This window comes from Canis lupus, chromosome 13 (assembly GCF_048164855.1).
Source record: "Canis lupus baileyi chromosome 13, mCanLup2.hap1, whole genome shotgun sequence".
Lineage (NCBI taxonomy): Eukaryota > Metazoa > Chordata > Mammalia > Carnivora > Canidae > Canis > Canis lupus.
The window spans coordinates 31,697,632-31,717,880 of NC_132850.1; the positions used below are offsets into that span (position 1 = coordinate 31,697,632).

General features: G+C 37.9%; 1 protein-coding gene across 8 annotated transcripts in view; it reads right to left on the reverse strand.

Annotated features, from left to right (window-relative positions):
• The window catches only part of POC1B (POC1 centriolar protein B), a 94,596-nt gene that overhangs the window by 33,777 nt on the left and 40,570 nt on the right, over window positions 1-20,249 (reverse strand). For 6 of the 8 annotated variants that reach the window (XM_072773020.1, XM_072773019.1, XM_072773023.1 and 3 more), the window contains 6 exons: window positions 18,424-18,531; window positions 18,179-18,294; window positions 16,705-16,838; window positions 14,605-14,673; window positions 13,666-13,818; window positions 5,759-5,839 (listed from right to left, as the gene is read on the reverse strand). In XM_072773020.1, coding sequence (XP_072629121.1) covers window positions 5,759-5,839; window positions 13,666-13,818; window positions 14,605-14,673; window positions 16,705-16,838; window positions 18,179-18,294; window positions 18,424-18,531 — 661 coding nt within the window. Of the gene's footprint in view, window positions 1-5,758; window positions 5,840-6,188; window positions 6,211-13,665; window positions 13,819-14,604; window positions 14,674-16,704; window positions 16,839-18,178; window positions 18,295-18,423; window positions 18,532-20,249 lie in introns of all 8 variants that reach the window. The other 2 variants (XR_012005778.1, XM_072773022.1) reach the window with 2 other exon arrangements.

Sequence of the window (20,249 nt, forward strand, 5' to 3'; positions counted from 1 at the left end):
TTTTAAAGTCACAAACTTTAGTTTTGAGACATTAGGTTTGCATACACCATGTTCTTTTGAGTAAGTCTTTCCAAATCTTTGCTTACATAAGCAGTTAGGAACTGGAATAACTCTGAACTAGTTATGCAACGTTGTTTAGTAACCAGGACAAACTGTTGCCACAACATCCATGGAAATACTCTCTCTGCATCTGCAAGTCTACTCTTTGTACGTCCATATATTTTATGAATGCATTGATATTTTTCAGAGAGCATATACCATAGGAGTGTCTCCATGAATGCATGTAACATTTTTCTTCCTAAAAATATGCAGAGGCAAAAATCTTTCCAACAGGGAAACCAGCGCACTTTGCTGAAAACCACAAATCTAAATCACATCGAGGAGGGAGGAGTGTGTTTTACCATGGCACGTCCCAAAGTCATGGCAACAGCTAGAGTATCACTTGCACTGATTCAATTGATCGGATCACTTTCCTGAGCCTAGAAAAGGATGTGGTAAAACCACAGTTCTTTTTCTCTCAGCAACTCCTCTGGCAAAATGATGCAGCCCCAGGAGATAATCTGGCTACCCTGAGGGTTAGTCAAGGCTACACCTTACTGTCCCTGGGGAAAGGAGACAGGGAATCCCACAGCTGACATCCAACCTGTCAGGAAATCCTCTTGGCTCTGCCTTCAAAATACATCCAGAGTCAGATCACTTACACCACCTCCTCTGCTACCACTGTGGGTCAAGGGACACTGGCCTCCCATCTGGCTATTCGTAATTGGCCAGTCTCCTTGCTTCTCTCCACCACCACCCCCAGACCCATTTTCAACACAACAGTAGCCACAGGAAGCCTATTAAAAAACCTAAGTCAAACAAGTCCCACCTCTGCAGGAAACCCTCTGGTGGCTCCTAGCTCCCCCTCAATCTGCCCTTCTAGCACTGCTCCTGGAATGCCTTCACAGATATCCACAGGGCTTGTTCCCTTCACTCCCCACATGTCACCTCTTGTCATGGACATACTACCTACAGCACACCCTTCCTCCTCCCATCTGCCTTCAGTGCTTTTTATACCTTTGAATTTCGGGGGCCTATATATGCTATGCTCTACCATACGACACAGTCTATCTTTTAATCTGTGAATTGCCTGTCTTCCCCACTAGAATGTAGAAAACAGGCTTTTCTGGGGAAGGTATTTTTGTTTTGTTAGCTTTTTCTAAAGATAATAACAGTGAATGACACAGACTAGTTATTCAATAAGCATGGATTGAGAGACATTTATGTTGTAGTAGGCATGCTCCTGGCATTCTATCACAACTGCTACCCATTGCGTCAAGCAACCTAAAGATCCCAAACCAGACTGATGCACTTTTATTACTGTGGTATGTATTTTCAATGGTTTCTGAGACATCTACTTACACTTTGCTTTCCCCAACTCGAATGTTCCTATCGAAATCCTACCCAACTCTGGTCAGGTCAAGAACTGGTCAAAAGTTTCCTTCTAGAGAAGTTCTCTAGTTTCCTCCAGCCCATTAATGATCTTTTCTGAGTACTCCCACCAATAACCTTTCGTGACAATCATATACAGTTGGCATCTACTCTACTGAAATCGCCACTTATTTCTTATACTCTTATTTCTATTGGGCTAGGTTGTAGGTTTCTTGAAGTCAGGTAGGCAGCTTGACAGCGCACTGAGCATCTCATGTAATGTTTTCATGCCCCATACTTTTAAATATTTTGACTGATGGAGCAAAAAAAGACTGTAAACCCTTGATTTTTTTTCTATAATAGAATAGCAAATTCTCATTTTATTGTAAAGAATGAATTTGACTTGAAATACTGTCCCCAATTCTAAAGAAAGGTACCCACTTTATGTTCATATTCTACACAGTTTGTTGAATGAAGATGAGAACTTCTTTTTTTTGTTCTCAGAGAAGAATCCAGTCTGAATTAATCAGAGGAAGACCAGCAAGATTATCAATTTCATTTTATTTATTTGGAGGACAAATAATAGTAAATAATAGTAAAATTAATACATCAAAACTTAGGAATATAGTTTAGCTAGAATAAAATATTTTAATAATCCTAGAGTATTGTATTTTTTAATTTTTTTTATTTTTTTAGGTTTTATTTATTTATTCATGAGAGAGACAGAGAGAGACAGAGAGAGACAGAGATACAGGCAGAGGGAGAAGCAGACCATGCAGGGAGCCCGATGTGGGACTTGATCCTGGGTCTCCAGGATCACGCCCTGGGCTGCAGGCGGCCCTAAACCACTGAACTACTGGAGCTGCCCAATCTTAGAGTATTTTAAATAAACTGTATTTATAGTCAGTATTGTTTTTAAAAAAGACTTTATGTTAGGATACAGAAGAGAAATTCCTATCTTGCCTGCCTTTTGCAGGGGAGAGGTAAGAATGGGGGACGGTCTGGAAATCTCAAATAGCCGCATCTCATGTCAGCACTAATGCTAAATGCTGTTTACTTTCATGACAAAATCTTGGGTCTAGTTCTACCTGAATAAATGAAAATATTAAAAGACTCAACGGACTCTTAGAAGAGCCTCAGAAAACCAGTAGATAACAAGTAACAATGTAATTGGAATAAAGATTTAGGAATTTGAGATCAAAATTTTATTTTATTTTATTTTATTTTATTTTATTTTATTTTATTTATTTATTTTGAGATCAAAATTTTAAAACTATGTCTATTTGACAGCCAGTATATTCCTTTACAAACTGCACTCCCCAAACTGCATTCCCCATTCTGTTTTTTGTTTGTTTGTTTGTTTGTTTGTTTGTTTACAACAAAGGTTTAAAAATGCAGATTGGTAACAGCTTATTTTGTTCCCAAAGTATTGTTATCAGATGTCCTGCCTACCATTAGAGGCACAAGTGAAGCCACAAAGATACCAACTTAACATTGTATGCCATAATTTGTAGTAAGAAAGCATCAGAGCCTGGGTATCAATACTCTCAGATCTATAAATCATTCTGAATGTAATATTAAATCAAATCAAAGCAGAAATAGAAGCCAACTGTTTCCTATACCATAACAAACCTGGCTTTTATCTTACTAGGAAATTTCAAATGAAGGCTTAAAGAATAATCTTTTTTATGTCCTATCTTGATGAAATGAATTCTAAGGAAAATTTCTTCCCGTCTTCTATGAAAACCAAACAAATCCTCCAAATAAAGAGTAACCACTACAACAAAAACCAAAACCACCTTTAAACACTGTTTTATGGCTTCCAGTATTTCTCTGGGTTTTAAAATTATAATCATACACAAAGTTCTTACCACAAATACTTAATGCAGTTGTGCTTCATGCCAGAGTAGAAACAAATCTTTTTAATTATGCCTGATTTGTTGTGCAGAAGCAAAAGAAAAGCAGCCAATGTCTAGAGACTACAGATTAAGAATTACTTACCAGTAGATTAATGAGAAGATGAACACTTAAAGTGATTTCACTTTGGTTTTCTTTTTTCTTTTTTAAGATCTTATTTATTTATTTGACAGAGAGGGAGTGAGTAAGCACAAGCAGGGGGAGCAGCAGAGGGAGAGGGAGAAGCAGGCTCCCTGCTGATCAGGGAGCCTGATGCGGGGCTTGATCCAAGGACCCTAGATCACGACCTGAGCCAAAGGCAGATGCCTGACTGGCGGAGCTACCCAGGTGCTCCTCACTTTAGTTTTCTAACCAATTCCCTATCAATGAGCTTAAAAGGAGGTATACGTATATTGAAAATTTAAAGGAAAAAATTTCAGAGATCTTTTTTAATAAAAAGATGCTTTAGGAGCATATATTTATGTCTTCAGAGACTGTCCTAGGAAAATAAATAAAATCAGGAGCCATTATACCTTGCCTGGAGGCAACTAGCTATCTTCCAGATTGTAAAAGAATCTACCTAGATGGGACTTCATTAGCTTAATCCAAAACTGATTAATAGCAAATACGTTTTTGTTTTCCTGTGTTCTCGTTTGTTTTCTTTTTATGAAGCATCAAGCACACAACTCAAAGTAACAGTAGAGAGTCTTCTTCATAATCCTTATATACTGGGTTTTCTCATCACGGGAAATCACTGACATTGGCCCATTTTTGCCTACAAAATGGCAATTTTATATAATCCAACCTAATATTATCCCTTATGTCCATAATATTTGTACTCTTGGGTCTTATTAAAGGTTTTGTAGCATAGCTGCAAACTTGTCATGTGTTTGTCATATAGAATTGCCCTCTCAAAGTTCCACATACATTGTAGTCCCAGAGTTAGGGTCCTATATCATGGACCAGTTGACTTTGGCACCTTTGGATTACCAATCCAGGGATAGATACTCTGCTATCACTTGTTAGGTGGTAATTATGCCACTTCCATAGCATACTGTAAAAAATACCTGGATTCTTCATGTCATGAGGCCTTGCAAAGCTTAAAAGTTACCATCAGGGAGAGTGAGTCTCAAAGTGTAGACCAAAAACTTTTGATGATCTAGGCCAGGAATACCCAAAAGTTGTAGACTAACAACCTCATAAGAAGGCATCACATTCTCAAAAACCACCTCTCTTTTGCTCCTCTTATTACAGGGGCAAAAATCCAACTCATTAGAATTTATAAGTTTCAACAGCATGCCTTTTGGGTAAGTCACTGAACATAAATGTACTGACTACCTATTATTATAAGCCACCAATCACCAACCAATTAGATGTCCAGTTAATTTTTAACATCATAAGTAAGCCATTAATGCAGAAGTGCTAAGAGGCATATTTTATAAACATGAATACTATAAGGGACAAGACCATAGACCTGCTTGAGGTTCTAGTTGTCACCACCAATTACTGGACTTATTTCCCTTTGACAATCAGCCTGCTGATTACCAGCCCCACCAGACCTGGGTGATTGCTGAAACGTCTCATGAGTGATGTAGGTCTTCTCTGCCTGAGATTAGCAGTGAAAGAACCCTTTAATAAGTATATTTCTTTCTGGTACAGGATAGGTTCAACATGGACTAGGCCCTCTACAGAATTCCTCTACAAAAATACTATTCTTGAGATCTGCTGGAAAGGGTGTAATGTCATAATGTCAAGCATTTTTGTTTTCTTTCTTGGCCACACATTAATAATTTCTCCAAAATATTTAACTACACTGACACCATCACAGTAGTGTGACCAAAGACCATGCACGCCATTCCTCCCATTCATTCTTATGACCAGTTTTGCATTGACTAGCAGGATTTGATGACAGCAATGATCTGTCTTGCAAAGTCTAACAGACTCAAATTGAAATCTTTGACTTTACACTGAGTAAATAAATTACAGACATATGGTTTTATAAACAAAATTGCAAATGCTAGAAATACTTAATCTCTGGATAATCCATCAAGAGGGATAAATGAAGGGAAATGATTACTTTTTTTAATAGCTTCACTGGAGAAAACACCAGAAGTGAGTTTAGCATCTCTGAAAGGCAATTAACAGTGAAGAAAATCTGTTCTGCGACAACACAGTGAAATGTCACCTGGATGGTACGTTTATTAGGGAACGCTACAGTAGGGATGTAGACGAAGCTTAAGGTGATCAAAGGAACGGTTTTTCTGAAAATCGGTGCTGCTCCCCCTCGTGGCTATTTAGACACACTCTAAGTATGACTTTATGTATGAGGTTTTTTAATGCTAAAATGTTAGGCTAGTTGGCCCACTTTTTATCTCCTCTCCCACACATTTTTTTAAGGAAAATTGATTTTGCCAAGTAATCAGATGCCACTTAAATGTCAAAGAAAACTTACTGTGGTAGAATCAAAAGACAGGATGTCCACAACAGGGGGAGAAGCAGTCTGCAAATCGATTACCTCAAGCTTTGGATTAATCTGTGTATATATATAAGAAAGGTTAACATTAGTTTTTTCTACCATAAGAAATGGGATGCTATTTGTAACAACCTAGAGGGTATTTTCTAATACATTCTAAAGCTAAAAGATATCACTTCTCGGCCTTTTAAGATCATGTGTACTAAAGCTAAAATATATTCCTATATTCATTAACATGGATGCAAAAATTTTAAACATAATATTAGCCTATTAAATCTATCAACATATAAGAAAAGATTGTTATGACCAAGTTGAATTTATCCCAGGATTAAAAAGTTATTCTTTCATTAGAAAATCAATATAGTTCACCTCTATGAAGGGATTTTTAAAATAAAATAAAATGACCCACCTCAAAAGATGCAGAAAAAGTCCTAGCCAGTTCATTAAAACAAGAAAAGGAAATAAAAGATATTAAGATGTAAGAATTGGAACAGAAGAAAACTGTCATTCATATGTAATTATCTATGGAGAAATTCAAGAGAATCCACTGCTAAATCATTAGAACCAATAAGAGAATTCACAAGATCCAAAATTCACACACAAAATCAAATGCATGTCTGTACTTCAACACACAGAAAATGTAAATTTTTAAAAGACATCATTTGCAGGGCACCTGGCTGGCTCAGTCAGTAGAGTATGTGAGTCTTGATCTTGGGATGGTGAGTTCAAGCCCCATACTGGGTATAGAGCTTACTTTAAAAGCAATAATAAATTAAAAAAAAAAAGAATAAAAAGACGTCATTTATAGTACATTAAAATTTAAATACATCAGAATAAACATACAAAGATGTGTAAGACCTTATGGGAAAAATAATAAAATTAATGTGAAAGATATTTTAAAAGACTTAGTTAGATAGAAAGCTATACCATAAACAGCTTAGAAACAGGGCCCTATATACATGGGAAATAAATACAAAAGAAAAATATCACAACAAATCAATAGAGAAAGGATGATCCTAGTTGAGAAAACTGGCTCACTATGACATACCAAAGTGGACAGCAGATAAATTATAAAACCTAAATATTATGTTAAAACTAGCAAGGTATAGACTATAAGGTAAACACAAAGAATACCCTTGTGACATGCGGTCAAGAAGGACATCTTAAAAGAGCCACAAAAGCAAAAACCATAAGGCAAAAAAATAACAACACTGCACTTTAAAAAACCTGATGCATTTGATTACATCAAAACTAGAATATTTGTTTAATAATGGACACCACAAAGTAAATAATCAGATCATGGAAAAGGAGATAGATTATAATGTCTAAAACTGAAAAAGTAGGTTTCCTTACACACCTACAAATCAATGTGAAAGACAGTGATCCTAAGAAAGAAAACTTATCTAAGAGAAATCCTAACAGTTGACCAGCATATAGAAAGATTTTCAAAAGCATTAGTAATTAGACCAGATTAAAGCAAAATATTAGACTCCAAAAATGAGAAAGCTCAATAATGCCAGCCTCGTTTATTATAGCAGCACTGTTTATAATGGTAAAAAACAACAACAAAAACACAACCCCAAATCCCTTCATGTTTATCAATAGTAGAAAAAACACATAAGTCCTGGTAATTACTACTCTGGTACATTCACTAGAATCCTATACAGCAGTGAAAATAAATGAAATACAACTATGTACAATATATGGTTGTGCAAATTCAGAATCCATACGTGTGACTCTCAGGATTTTAATTTTTTAAGATTTTATTTTATTTATATGAGAGAGAGAAAGAGAGAGAGAGAGATAGTGCGCACACATGAGCGGGGGGGGGGGGGGAGGGGGAGGGGAGGGACAGAGGGAGAGGGAGGAGCAGAGTCCTCACTGAGTGGGAAGTCCGATGTGGGGCTCGATCTCAAGACCCTGAGGTCATGACCTGAGCCGAAGGCAGATGCTTACCTGACTGAGCCACCCAGGTGCCCCACAGGATTTTACTTTTAAGTGAAAAAGCAGTTTATAGAGAAATACACTGAGTATGATTTCTTTTGTATAAAGCTTAAAACCATCTAAAACTACATGATATCTAATTATAGATTAAAACACATATTTAAGAAAGAAAGAAAGCAAGGGAATAATTAGCTAGGTTGGCAGTTACTTCTGATGGAGGTTACTTCAGAATTCAAGATCAAAGAAAAAAATTAAAAATCACATCATCATCAAATACTTACTAAAGATTGTGAATATAAATTAGTTAACAAAGGGCAACAAAGACAGAACTTTGTATCAAATGTATGGTACCAGCAATGAGTATGCAAGAACCTCAAAGAAGAAAGTGTTGATTGGGCACTTAGAAAACATGTGGAGGGAGTGAGGCTTCTAGTTAGGTTCTTTGCTAGCTAACCTCCAGGAATATTAACAGCACTCTGTCCTTCTTAAAGGGAAGAACTGTGTCGTAACTACACTCATCTTGAAATAGAGCGGGACTCTATTGAGGGACTGAGTTCTCTCCATCACTGAACCAGGATATATCACTGAGGCCTCAGCGCAGGAGAGAAGCCTCACGTGCACCATCCCATCATGAGGCTCTGTGTACCCACCTCACTGAGGAGTCCGGAGTTTGACTGTATCAAATGTATGGTACCAGCAATGAGTATGCAAGAACCTCAAAGAAGAAAGTGTTTCCCATGGAGGAAACATAGGAAAGGCTTAATTAAGATGGATCCTTGAAAAATAGGTTTAGAAAACAAAACCAGAGACAGAGATGAGGTGAAGAGCATTCCTGAGCACAGAGGCAGAATGCCCACAGGATACTTTTGCATTGGGTAGTAGTGAGAGAGGCAAGGGGCCTGGCAAGGGGCAAATTGTGCAGGCTGAAGGAATTTGGAAAGGCACCGAAGAGCTGGAGCCTGCAATGTGCTTAAGCAAGATGAATCTGACAAAGGCATGCAGAGAACCAAGGATAAGTCAGGGAACAGCGAGAACCCCACTGCAACAGTCCAGGACCGAGCTGATAAGGGCAGAGCCTGTGAGGAGAGCAGAATGATTCTAAGAGCACTTATCATGTTTGATGGGTACAGCTGGAGTTCTGGAAACATTAAGAGGTTTTTATAATTATCCAGCCACTTGTGTGTAGAGGTGTGTGCCCAGGAGTGCCCACACCCCAGAAAAGGGGTTAGCAGGATGAGGATGAGGGCCTCTCGGCTCAGCCTGCCAGCACCTTTGTTTCTTCCTGGCTGCTCCAGACAGCAGAAAACACAGCCTCCTCTTAGCAGCTCTGAGTCCCCGCTGGAGGCCAAGATAAGAAGCCTGACGATGAATCACTTTGCTTCCAATCTTAGCCTAGCTGCCCAGAGATTGCTTGTAGACTTTCATTCTCATTTATCTGCTGCCACCTAGTGTAGACATAAAATCATTTTTCTAGGAAAAATACAATCGGGTTTTACCATCTGAAATTGGAACTTCTCAAAAAAATCTAAATCCCGTGGAAACAGCATCTCTCACAGAGAATCCGTAAGCTTCTATGAGTTGGAAAATTCTTAATGTAACTAATAAGTTGCTGCCACATATGTTAAATGGAGCAGGACAGTCTTACTGGTAACACTTTACAGTCTTCTCCAAAAGAAAATATGTGGAGGGAGTGATGCTTCCAGTTAGGTTCTTTGCTAGCTAACCTCCAGGAATATTAACAGCACTCTGTCCTTCTTAAAGGGAAGAACTGTGTCCTAACTACACTCATCTTGAAATAGAGCAGGACTCTACTGAGGGACTGAGTTCTCTCCATCACTGAACCAGGATATATCACTGAGGCCTCTGTGCAGGAGAGAAGCCTCACGTGCACCATCCCATCCTGAGGCTCTGTGTACCCCTCACTGAGGAGTCCATGAGCACAAAGACTGCTACTAACAAATTCTGAAGGGCAAGGAATACACCTGTTTTGTTCTTTGTTGCATACTCTAAAGCTAGTACAATGTCCTCCTGCTCATAGATACTATTAACAGATTAAATTCAATTTTGATTATTTTGAAGCATTACATCAAAATGGTTAAAAGCACAAAATGGAACCAGAGTGCCTGCACTGAAATTCTAGCACTGCCACTTACTAACTTTAAGTTTTAACTTACATGTGCCTCGATTCCTCAAGGAATAAAAATAGTACTTCATTGAGTTTTTAAGGAACATTTAATGACAATTTATATAAGCTAATTAGAATAACTTTGTCTGTAATGTTATTATTATTATTACTGGTATTATTACATAATCTCTGAAGAACACTTATTGAGCTCCAAAACAATATGAACATATGCCATAGCTAGAAATAAAATACAAGATTTGTAGAGAAGTACATATTACATTTACATATGAAATTACCCTTTTAGAATGAATGTTTAGTTTTATCTGGAGGTGCAATTCAGCCCATGCCAGTCTGAAGAAGATAAAGACAGCATGAATTAATCATGTGCCATAGCACAGCATGGTCAGAGTTACGATACCTTGTTTTAAAACTGGACTTCTTTCCCACCAAAAAAAGAAAGAAGCTGTTCTCACATTTTTAATTAAGATGGAGTGCCTAGGGGACACCTGGCTGGCTCAGTCGGTAGAACGTGCAACTCTTGATCTCAGGGTTGTAGTAGGTTTGAGCCCCACGTTGGGTATAGAGATTACTTAATATATTTTTTTAAAAGATGGAGTGCCTAGGCCAGAAGTGCTACAAAGGATCTGCAGTTAGATCAGTGGAAAGGACACAGGAGGGATCTATTTCACACAGCTGGAGTTAGGATTGGATACTTCGCGCCTTCTTTCATGTGGCCTCCCCTCTCATCTGTTCTAAAAAGCAATCCGTTATCACTCTCTCTATCCATGTAAGAATTAGTAATTTACAGGGATCCCTGGGTGGCGCAGCGGTTTGGCGCCTGCCTTTGGCCCAGGGCGCGATCCTGGGGACCCAGGATCGAATCCCACGTCGGGCTCCCAGTGCATGGAGCCTGCTTCTCCCTCTGCCTATGTCTCTGCCTCTCTGTGTGTGTGTGACTATCATAAATTAAAAAAAAAAAGAATTAGTAATTTACATATTTATTCAGCTGGAACCCAAGGTCCAAGACTGCAGGTTCCCCACCTTCAAACAAACAAAGCACCTAACAATGGCATATAGGAAGTTTTTTGCAAAAGGCCAAACAATTTCACCCAAAAGATTGAGATTATGCCACTCAAATGAACCTCACAGAAAATACAATATATGAATATATATATGAATATATATATATATGAATAATAGAAGTACTATGTTGCTTCAAACTCAGAAATGGAATACTCGTGGTTACGATAAAAAGATTAGGGAAATCAACTAGATCATTATACTATTAATCATGAATTCAGACCTCAAAAAAATTTTCTTTCTAATTTTCAAATATTTCCAAAGTAGCTTATCATATATAAATTGACCTTGCCTGAACCTTTGAAAAAAATTAATCCACCAAACATAGTAGTTCAAAATAAAATGTACTAATCTTAACTGGACATAGTAGTAGTACAACTTCTATTCTCATTCATCCTCTTTCATTCTAAGTAATATTTTCAAATTACTAGTCTTTTGGTTCTATGAGGGGTGCTTGGACATTAACCTGTAGCCTTTAAAATTTTTTGATATTTAACATTTACTTCTAATATTAAAGAAGTCCTCTGTCTAGAAAACTTTACACCCTTGCTTGACTATATAAGAGCTTTCAAGAAAAAAAGGGGTGGGGGGGAGGCAAACAGCTGTTCATATGCAGCATCCTATCACTTCATTTCTCTGGCATTTTAACATCACATGATCTGAAGATGTTTTAACAAATACATGTCATACTGGGCACTTAATTTAAGCATCTGTGAGTGCTTTACAGGTAATTTAAACCAGCCACACAGAGGCTGACATTCTTAAGGCCACAAACACAATTCCATCATAATGCTCAACATTCTGTATAATATAACTGAACGCTGATTCTAGGATGAAAAGTTGGATTTTAATAGATTTTTCAAGTGTACCTGAGAAAATCATGGTTGAGAGTGACTTTGCATGGCCTGGGTCATCTCGACCTACCAAACAAAGCAACCTAGCTGTTTTTACTGCTTTCTGGCTGCTCTGTCAGAGCAGAGCTTCTCGGACAACTTGTTGACATTTTAAAGAAAGTCTAGCACTCTTAAGTGGGCTGGGGATGACAGTTAATCACACAGAAAAAGGCTTAGGTCTCTAATGTGGGGGTAGTGTGGTGTCATGGAAATATCACTGAATTAGGAGTCAGGGGACCTGGGCTGAGCCTGCAGCTCTACCCCACCACCACTCTGGAAAGGTGGCTGAGTGGATGACAGGGCAGCAGCAACGCTGATGATCAAGCCCAGCCAAACCACAGAAATGCTAGAATAAAAAAACACCACGAGTCAATAAAACCAGCTGGGGTAAAACAAGAAAAGGGAACTCAAGTTAAAATATATTTCACTCCCTACATGGAGCCTGCTTCTCCCTCTGCCTATGTCTCTGCCTCTCTCTTTCTCTGTGTCTCTCGTGAATAAATAAATAAAATCTTAAAAAAATATATATATATTTCACGTATACATTATACATGTGATCAGAGGAATCCACAAATACATCTATCATTGCAGAAACCAAAACAAAAATGTGATGAGCCACAAATTACATTATTTCTTTCAAAGAAATTTTTAAAAAGATACATTAATCATGTTGATACAATAACAGCACAAAGAAGCAATAAGGCACATGATAAATACTTTGTTTAGAAGAACTAGAAAGATGGTCAGAGGATGGGAGGAACAAAAATTAAAAGGAAGAATTGAAAATAAACACCACCAAGAAAAAACTAGGACAGAAATCCCCAAATGAGGTTAGACTAAACAAAATCTAGAAAATACCCCAAAAAACTTTAAAAAGTTTTAAAAACTTAAATGCACACACACACACACACATACACATTGTGGCTAACAGAATCCAAAATCAAAGACCTGATTGGGTGGCGACAGAGGGACTGTGGAAGGGGGTACGGATCCACCAAAAAAACCGTGTGGGGTGACTGAACTGCCACTCAGGAATAAGTGCTAAGAACTCAAAACAGCTACTCCAAAATCAAAGCAAGGTTCTGTCAATGATGAAAAAACAATTCAGATAAATAGGTAATAGTGATTTCCAGTATCAGCTCTTGGGAGAGAAAGGGGCTTAAGAAGAATCATGCAAAATGGAAAGAAAACAAACACCAGCCAAGTATCCAGCAAAGATGAATTCTGCCTTTGAACAGAGTAGAACATTTAAATCCATAGGACCTAAGAGAACTTGTCAACGAAAACCTATGGCTAAATAGATAATTATATATTTGAAAATATGTAGGCAACGTAGGCAAATAGTAAAATGGTCTCAATTACTAGGTTTAATGCCTAAATCTCTTCTTTTTTACTGTCCATGAAACTTTTTTTTTTTTTTTTGGTCATAAAAAAGGCTTTAAGATACCCATTCTAGGAACTGTTACAAAAATTCTTCCCTTCAGTCCTGTTCTTGTGACAGCCATCACAGGTGCTCCCTAAACACATCAAGAATACGAAGTCATTCAGGCTTCCTGATTATCACAGGCCTAAGGTTTGGTTTCTCATTTCTATTATCACTGACACAATACTTAACCTTTATTTCTAGGCCTTTAAGCAGCGAACCTGAAAGGCTTCAGCAGAATTACCCACTGTCATTATTTATAGTCTTATTGTATTAGTGAAAAGAATTGTCTCTCAAAGTGCTATTGTTTTAAGACATAACTAGGTTTTCCATAATAAAGTATAATTTTAAGCATCTAGTTGACCAATTGCCCCAAAATGTACATTTACAAACAGTAGGATGTCTATGCCACAGTACTCACTTCAACAGTCTCAATTTTCCCTTCATGGGGATGTGGTGTTCTTGGGTATATGTCGACAAGATGTGGTGATGAATCAAAATGTAACCTTTTGAGATTTCTTTTAATCATGTCTTTACAATTCAAATAATCAAAATTAGTCCTCCATAATAAGACCTATAAAAAAATTAGTAAGTGGGCACTTAATTGACTTGCATGTAAAAGCAACAAAACTGATTTTTTAAAAAACCAGTATACATAATGATTGTTCTTCATAATAGTAGTCAGGAAGGCTAGATGTATATTTCAACAGCAGTGCTACTATTCCCAATACCATGTTTTTTAAGGGTGGGAGGGAGAGATTTAACACTTTGAGTTGCCTTCATGTCCAATTTAAAATTCATACTAAGAAAGTAACTCAAAAAAAAAAAAAAAAAAAAGAAAGAAAGAAAGAAAGAAAGAAAGAAACTCATTACTTTAACATCCTCTCTTACCATTTCAAAGTTCAAAATCATGTTCTTGGCTCGGCAGTCCACCTCATTCAATACACCTACCTGTGAGTGACTTTTGGTCATTTCCCAAAAAAATGCATACTGCTACATTAACAATTTATATTTACCATCCTCCAGGAGCTTAACATTTGAAAAACAAGACCTAGAGATAAAAGATGGGGCAACAGTTCAAATGGAAGTGCCACATCAACACTGGGAATTCAGTAAATTACATGTGTAACTGAGCATTGAGAGGAGCACAAGAAATAATTGCTGTTTGAGGTCCAGAAAGTACTAGAACTGGCATTGTTTCAGCTATGAGACAGCAGACTTCCTGGCATTAAATTAAAATATAAATTCATTGATAATCATCTTAACACATACAAAATAGCTGGTTGTTAAGAATCTTAGCCAAGGTCTCGGAATCCTTCACCTTCACCAAATCAAGGAAGGAGCTGAAAGATTTACAAACCTGTGTGTCTGCACCTCCTGAGCTAAACAGCTCTCCACCTTTTGAAAATGAGACAGTAAAGACAGGTCCCTAAGAAATAAAGGGAAACAAAAAAGGAAAAAAAGCACTTGGTATTGTTTTCTCATGGCCAGGAAGACTGTATAAATTTTTCATCCTAATCTATGTAGACTATTTATGCAGTAAGTCTGATAAAACGTATCCAGTCACTGCCAACTAATGTAGGCAGAGTAAAGATGATCAAAGAACCAACTCAATTTTATTAAAACACATATAAATGATACTAGATTTAAAAAGCAGTACTAATAAAAATATGGATATACACTCTCTTTTCATTTGAAGAAAAGCTTGTTACATGTGTCAGTTTATGTCTGTTAAGATCTTCTGGTTTTGGACTCTTTATTCAACAAATTACTAGCAGAAACTGAATGACAAGTCTATAAGGTGATATGAACAAAGACTATTTCCTGACCACAACAGGCTTCACTGGGCTCTTTCCCCTCATGTGGGCAACACTGAGTCACTGCAAGTTTTGCCAGCAGGACACAGATAGGAGGAGAGCTGTGATTGTGGAACACTGAGATCACCATTGTAAGAATGATGAATTAGAGCAAGAATTAATGGTTGGAGCCAGTTAAGAAATTACTGCAATTATCCAGGTGAGAGGTAGTGAGAACCTGAAATTAAGTAATGACTCTGGAGTTGGACAAGTCACAAGATGCATAGCCTCTAGGTCAATTTTTCAGTCAAGATAAGAGTAATTCTTTCTCATCTCAAAAGTATTAGTATATTGTTTGTTATTAATGTCCTTAATCTGTATAAGAAAAATCTGGGGGGAAAACCATACATCTTTACTCTAGACTGTGAAAAATTCCATCTTTGTGTGCACTGTTTTTCTCCTGAAATATTGTCTTTTTCTCCTATTATTCTGATTATTATTATTATTCTGTATTAGTCCATGGATATTTTAATCCTTGATCACTTTTATTGGTTGTTTACTCAGCCTAAATCCATGGATACATATATATCTGAGCTGGGTAGTGTCTATTTCTGCTTCCCTCTAACACAGCTGCAGAACAAATGATAAAGCAAAGCAGGAAGCCAGGCAGGATATATGAAGGCAAAAAGAATCCCTTCTCCCATAGACCACAAAGCCTATTCTATTTCTGGAGATAAACAGCTTATACTTGGTTAAAAGGAAGTACCTAGTACATCTTTAAAAAAGAGGATGCAGGATGCATTCTAAAAAAAATTTAGAGAAGTTTGAATATTTACCCAGAAAGGAAGAATAGTTTATAAACTTAAAAGTTTTTATGTAGCGCATTATTTGCTGGTGTGTGTGTGTGTGTGTGTGTGTGTGTGTGTGTGATTGAACAGGTTCCATAAATAGTAAGCCTCTTCCTCACTGGGTTCTAAGTCAACTGAAAATCAATGCATAGGCATGTCATCTTTCTTACTGTTAAAGGCTTGTAAAGAGAACATGTGGCTTTATCTGTGGGCAAATGGGCTGAAGAACTGAATCCCAAAATGAGTCAGATTTGAATACCCCATCACAGGCAAGACAGGACAAGGGCAGGCATGCCCACAAGAAATATCAGAGAAAAACACTGGCGGCAGTCTCCTAACAGAAGGCACTGGGCTCTACTTGTTGACTTTCTCCTTCTAAACTCACCAATTAGATTAGTGAAAAGGAGTGAGTGAGAGGGTGTGAGAGGCTCAGTGTCAGAGCCCTGGGGCAGCCTCCACATAAGCAGAAGTATCACAAGGAAGGACACTGCTTATCCATCATCATCTGACCAGTCAAACCTACCCTATGCTGAGGAAGACAGCAGTGAAAGATTAATTTAATGGCTGTTGAAAGATACACATTGATTTTGACAAGAACTACAATAAAATAATATTTCTAAGAGTTGCTTCCAGAGGATAAAAACAAAGCCCTGAAAGCAAACATCTGTGTGTGTGTGTGTATGTGTGTGTGTGTGTGTGTGTGATAGTGGCAATGTGTGCTACACCTGGGAGGACAACAATAAAGACATATAATAAAATGGATCAACACTTTAAAAATATATATTATTTAAAAAGCACAAATCTTAGTGTTAATACCGTATGTCCTTGAAGTGTATATATGAGCCTTCCTTCTAAGAGATCGAGAATCTTAAGTGTGCCATCTGAAGAAGCAGTGATGATGTAGTTGCCCGAAGGATGGAATGAGACACAATTAACTCCACCACTGTGAACTGATTCATAGAAGATAAAAGCAAAAAGTTCAGAGAACAATTTTTAATTCTAAAGATGTCCCTTTGCCCTATTAGCATTATTAGGTCGGAAACAATAATCTGTTAAAGGCAATGTCTCCGCAACACTAAAATTCCATACAGTGCACTAAAACAAGTAAGTAGCTTGCCATCAAACAGCTTAAACTTCCAGCTAATGAGACAGAGTAGCTTTAAAAGTCAAAGTGTGGGCAGCCCGGGTGGCTCAGCAGTTTAGCGCCACCTTCAGCCCAGGGCCTGATCCTGGAGACCTGAGATCCAGTCGCATGTCGGGCTCCCGGCATGGAGCCTGCTTCTCCCACTGCCTGTGTCTCTGCCTCTCTCTCTCTCTGTGTCTCTCATGAATAAATAAATAAAATCTTAAAAAAAAAAGTCAAAGTGTGTCCTGGAAAGATGAGCTTATTAACCACATAACTATAAACTCTTCAGATCCATAACCAATATAATATAGCCAACAGCTGACCGCCGCCAGCTCACACAAGGTATATGACCTAGCCAGAAACAGGAATCTCATAACCAGCTAACGGGGCTTGAGGCTCAGGGGTGAAGGGCCTAGAGGTCTATCTGCAGACGTGCACAGTCTCCCAGCTTGTCCAACAATTCATTCCTGGACACGATCCGTCCAACAGGAGGCAGTACGACACAGCCATCGGAAGGCTGTTCTTCCACATGCTTTGAAAACAGAAAACCCTACTCTAGTTCTATCCATTATTGTAGCACGGGACTTAACCTCAAGCCTCAATCTCCTCATCTTTAAAATGGGGGCAGTAATAATAATTACTTCCCAGAGCTATTGTAAGGATTCTGCATGGTGTCCGCTACATGTGGGAAATGTGGATTTTAAAAGGGAAATGTGGATTTTAATGTAAATCTAATACAAACCAAGAAATCAATTCATTTCTCTTCTGGTTTCAATACATAGGCACATTAGGATGTTGTTCTCCACCAATTATAACACCTATTTGTGCTCACAGAACTCCTGATTCAGAATTCAGAGTCAATTTCTATCCCTGATCTCTCTTATTATGCAGAGAGCCAATCTGTGAACATCTCACTGTAACTTCATTTTTAACAGCCCTGGCATCATTTTCAAGGTTCCTCCTCCTCCCTCTCTACTCTGACACCCATCCCAGCTTCTCAGGCTACACTGTTAATTGAATTAACTGGTCTCTAGTCAATTCAAAGGCAGCCCCTGACTCTCTTTAAGAGGGCCGTACCACACTGAGAAGCACAGTCTGTGGGTTTAAGAGGTTCCTGGAGGAGGCCAGGCATCAACTGGATTTTGTTGTCATGGAAATTGTTACCTTGATAATGCTGGAGCAATTTGTTTACTCTTATATCCCAGATTTTTACCGTATGATCAGAACCTGCTGACGCTATGCATGTACCATTAGGGTTAAAATCCACAAAATTTGCAAACCTAGGAGGAAAGGATTAAGATAGTCTTAGATTCTGATTTTCTTCCCTTCATTTCTTTATTTGAATTTTAATAAAGAAATGTCTCCTTAACAAATTAACTCATACAAACGCACAGAGAGAAAGAACTTACCCTACAGAATCTGAGAAGTTATTAACACACTGCTTATTTGTGGTATCCCAAATTTTAATAGTTTTATCTTCACTACACGATACAATTAGCCTCCCATCAGGCGAAAATCTGGAAAGCACAAGAAAGAAGACTGTCTTTGTGAAAGGCTTCTAACAATCACACACACTCCCTACACACACACACACACACACACGCGCGCGCACACGCACACGCGCATGCGTGCACATCAGAGACCCTAGTTACCACACCATGGCCGCAAAGTCATATTCTACAGCCATCTAACTAAAAATAAGCATGACAAATGACAATGACAGACCATATCAAAATATACTATATAGACCAACCAGCTTTCTTTTTTCCTTTTATTACTTGATTTAAATGACTTCGTTTTATGGCAGTTGTTCTAGGTCTTCAATTCAACTCTGCATTCCTCCTAAGCCAAGTACCTTGTTTTTTTTTTTTAATTATTCTTTATCTCTTTCTTCTATTTTTGTCATTTTCCAGTATTATCCGTATAACCTATGAGAGCCTTTACTACTCATCCCACTAACCCTGTACCGAAGCTTTTTGGAAGAAACAGATTGACATGTTGAGGATGAAAATTAAACAATACTACCACCAAAAAAAAAAAAAAAAAAAAAAAAAAATTGATTCCCCAAGCCTGTAACTTCCTGGACTTCAGGAGGCTGGAAATCCAGTCAATAGCTCACTTACTCAGAATTGAAGGTCCTGATTCATGGATACATCTACCTTCCACATGTCTCATTAAAAAAAACAAATGAGACAATTCTCAGACATCTCATCTACTGTTTTTATGCACTCTCTTGCTTTAAGAACCTTTCTATGGTTCATTTTTTTCCCCTAAGTGATAGGGGAAAAACAGAAGAACATAAGACCAAGAAAAAAACCCCCAAAATTTTATACTATTAGGAAACTATGAACAGTATTTTTTTTTATTTTTTATTTTTTTTATTTATGATAGTCACAGAGAGAGAGAGAGAGAGAGAGAGAGGCAGAGAGACAGGCAGAGGGAGAAGCAGGCTCCATGCACAGGGAGCCCGACGTGGGATTCGATCCAGGGTCTCCAGGATCACGCCCTGGGCCAAAGGCAGGCGCCAAACCGCTGCGCCACCCAGGGATTCCGAACAGTATTTTTATTATTAATACTTTAGCAATAACAAAAACCAAAAAACACTTAGCTCATAGGCAGATTATGTTTCAATTTTCTTTGTACTTTTCCTCTATGCCCAGATGACTATAAAGGTCATCGATTAAGGATATGAGTTATAATTGAAGGAGTTTTTTGTTTTGTTTTGTTTTTTTTCCTTCTCTCCTACTCTCTCTGTTTTGTTTTGTTTTTGTTTTTAATTCATGAGAGGCAGAGACCTAGGCAAAGGGAGAAGCAGGCTCCATGCAGGAAGCCCAATGTGGGCCTTGATCTGGAGACTCCAGGACTACATCCTGGGCTGAAGAGAGGTGCTCAACTGCTGAGCCACCCTGGGCGTCCCCTCCCTCCCTGTTCTTAAGGCTGACCTAAAAATAATTCTTCCTGACAGAAACTTTTAATCTGTCATTTAGACTTGCCATATAAAAAAAGGGTGCACAGAAGCATAATTAAGTTCTATGTGAGGTACTTTTTAAAAAATTCCAGAAAGTAATCTTCCATGCTGGGTAGGTCAGTTTGATTTCATAATAACACAATATTTTATTAATGTTTTCCTACAGAAAATATGTGAGGAAGATCCACATATGAAGGACAGTATTATAGAAATGCTTCAAATAGATAATATGCATTTTACACAGATCCTGGGGAAGGAAAACCTACT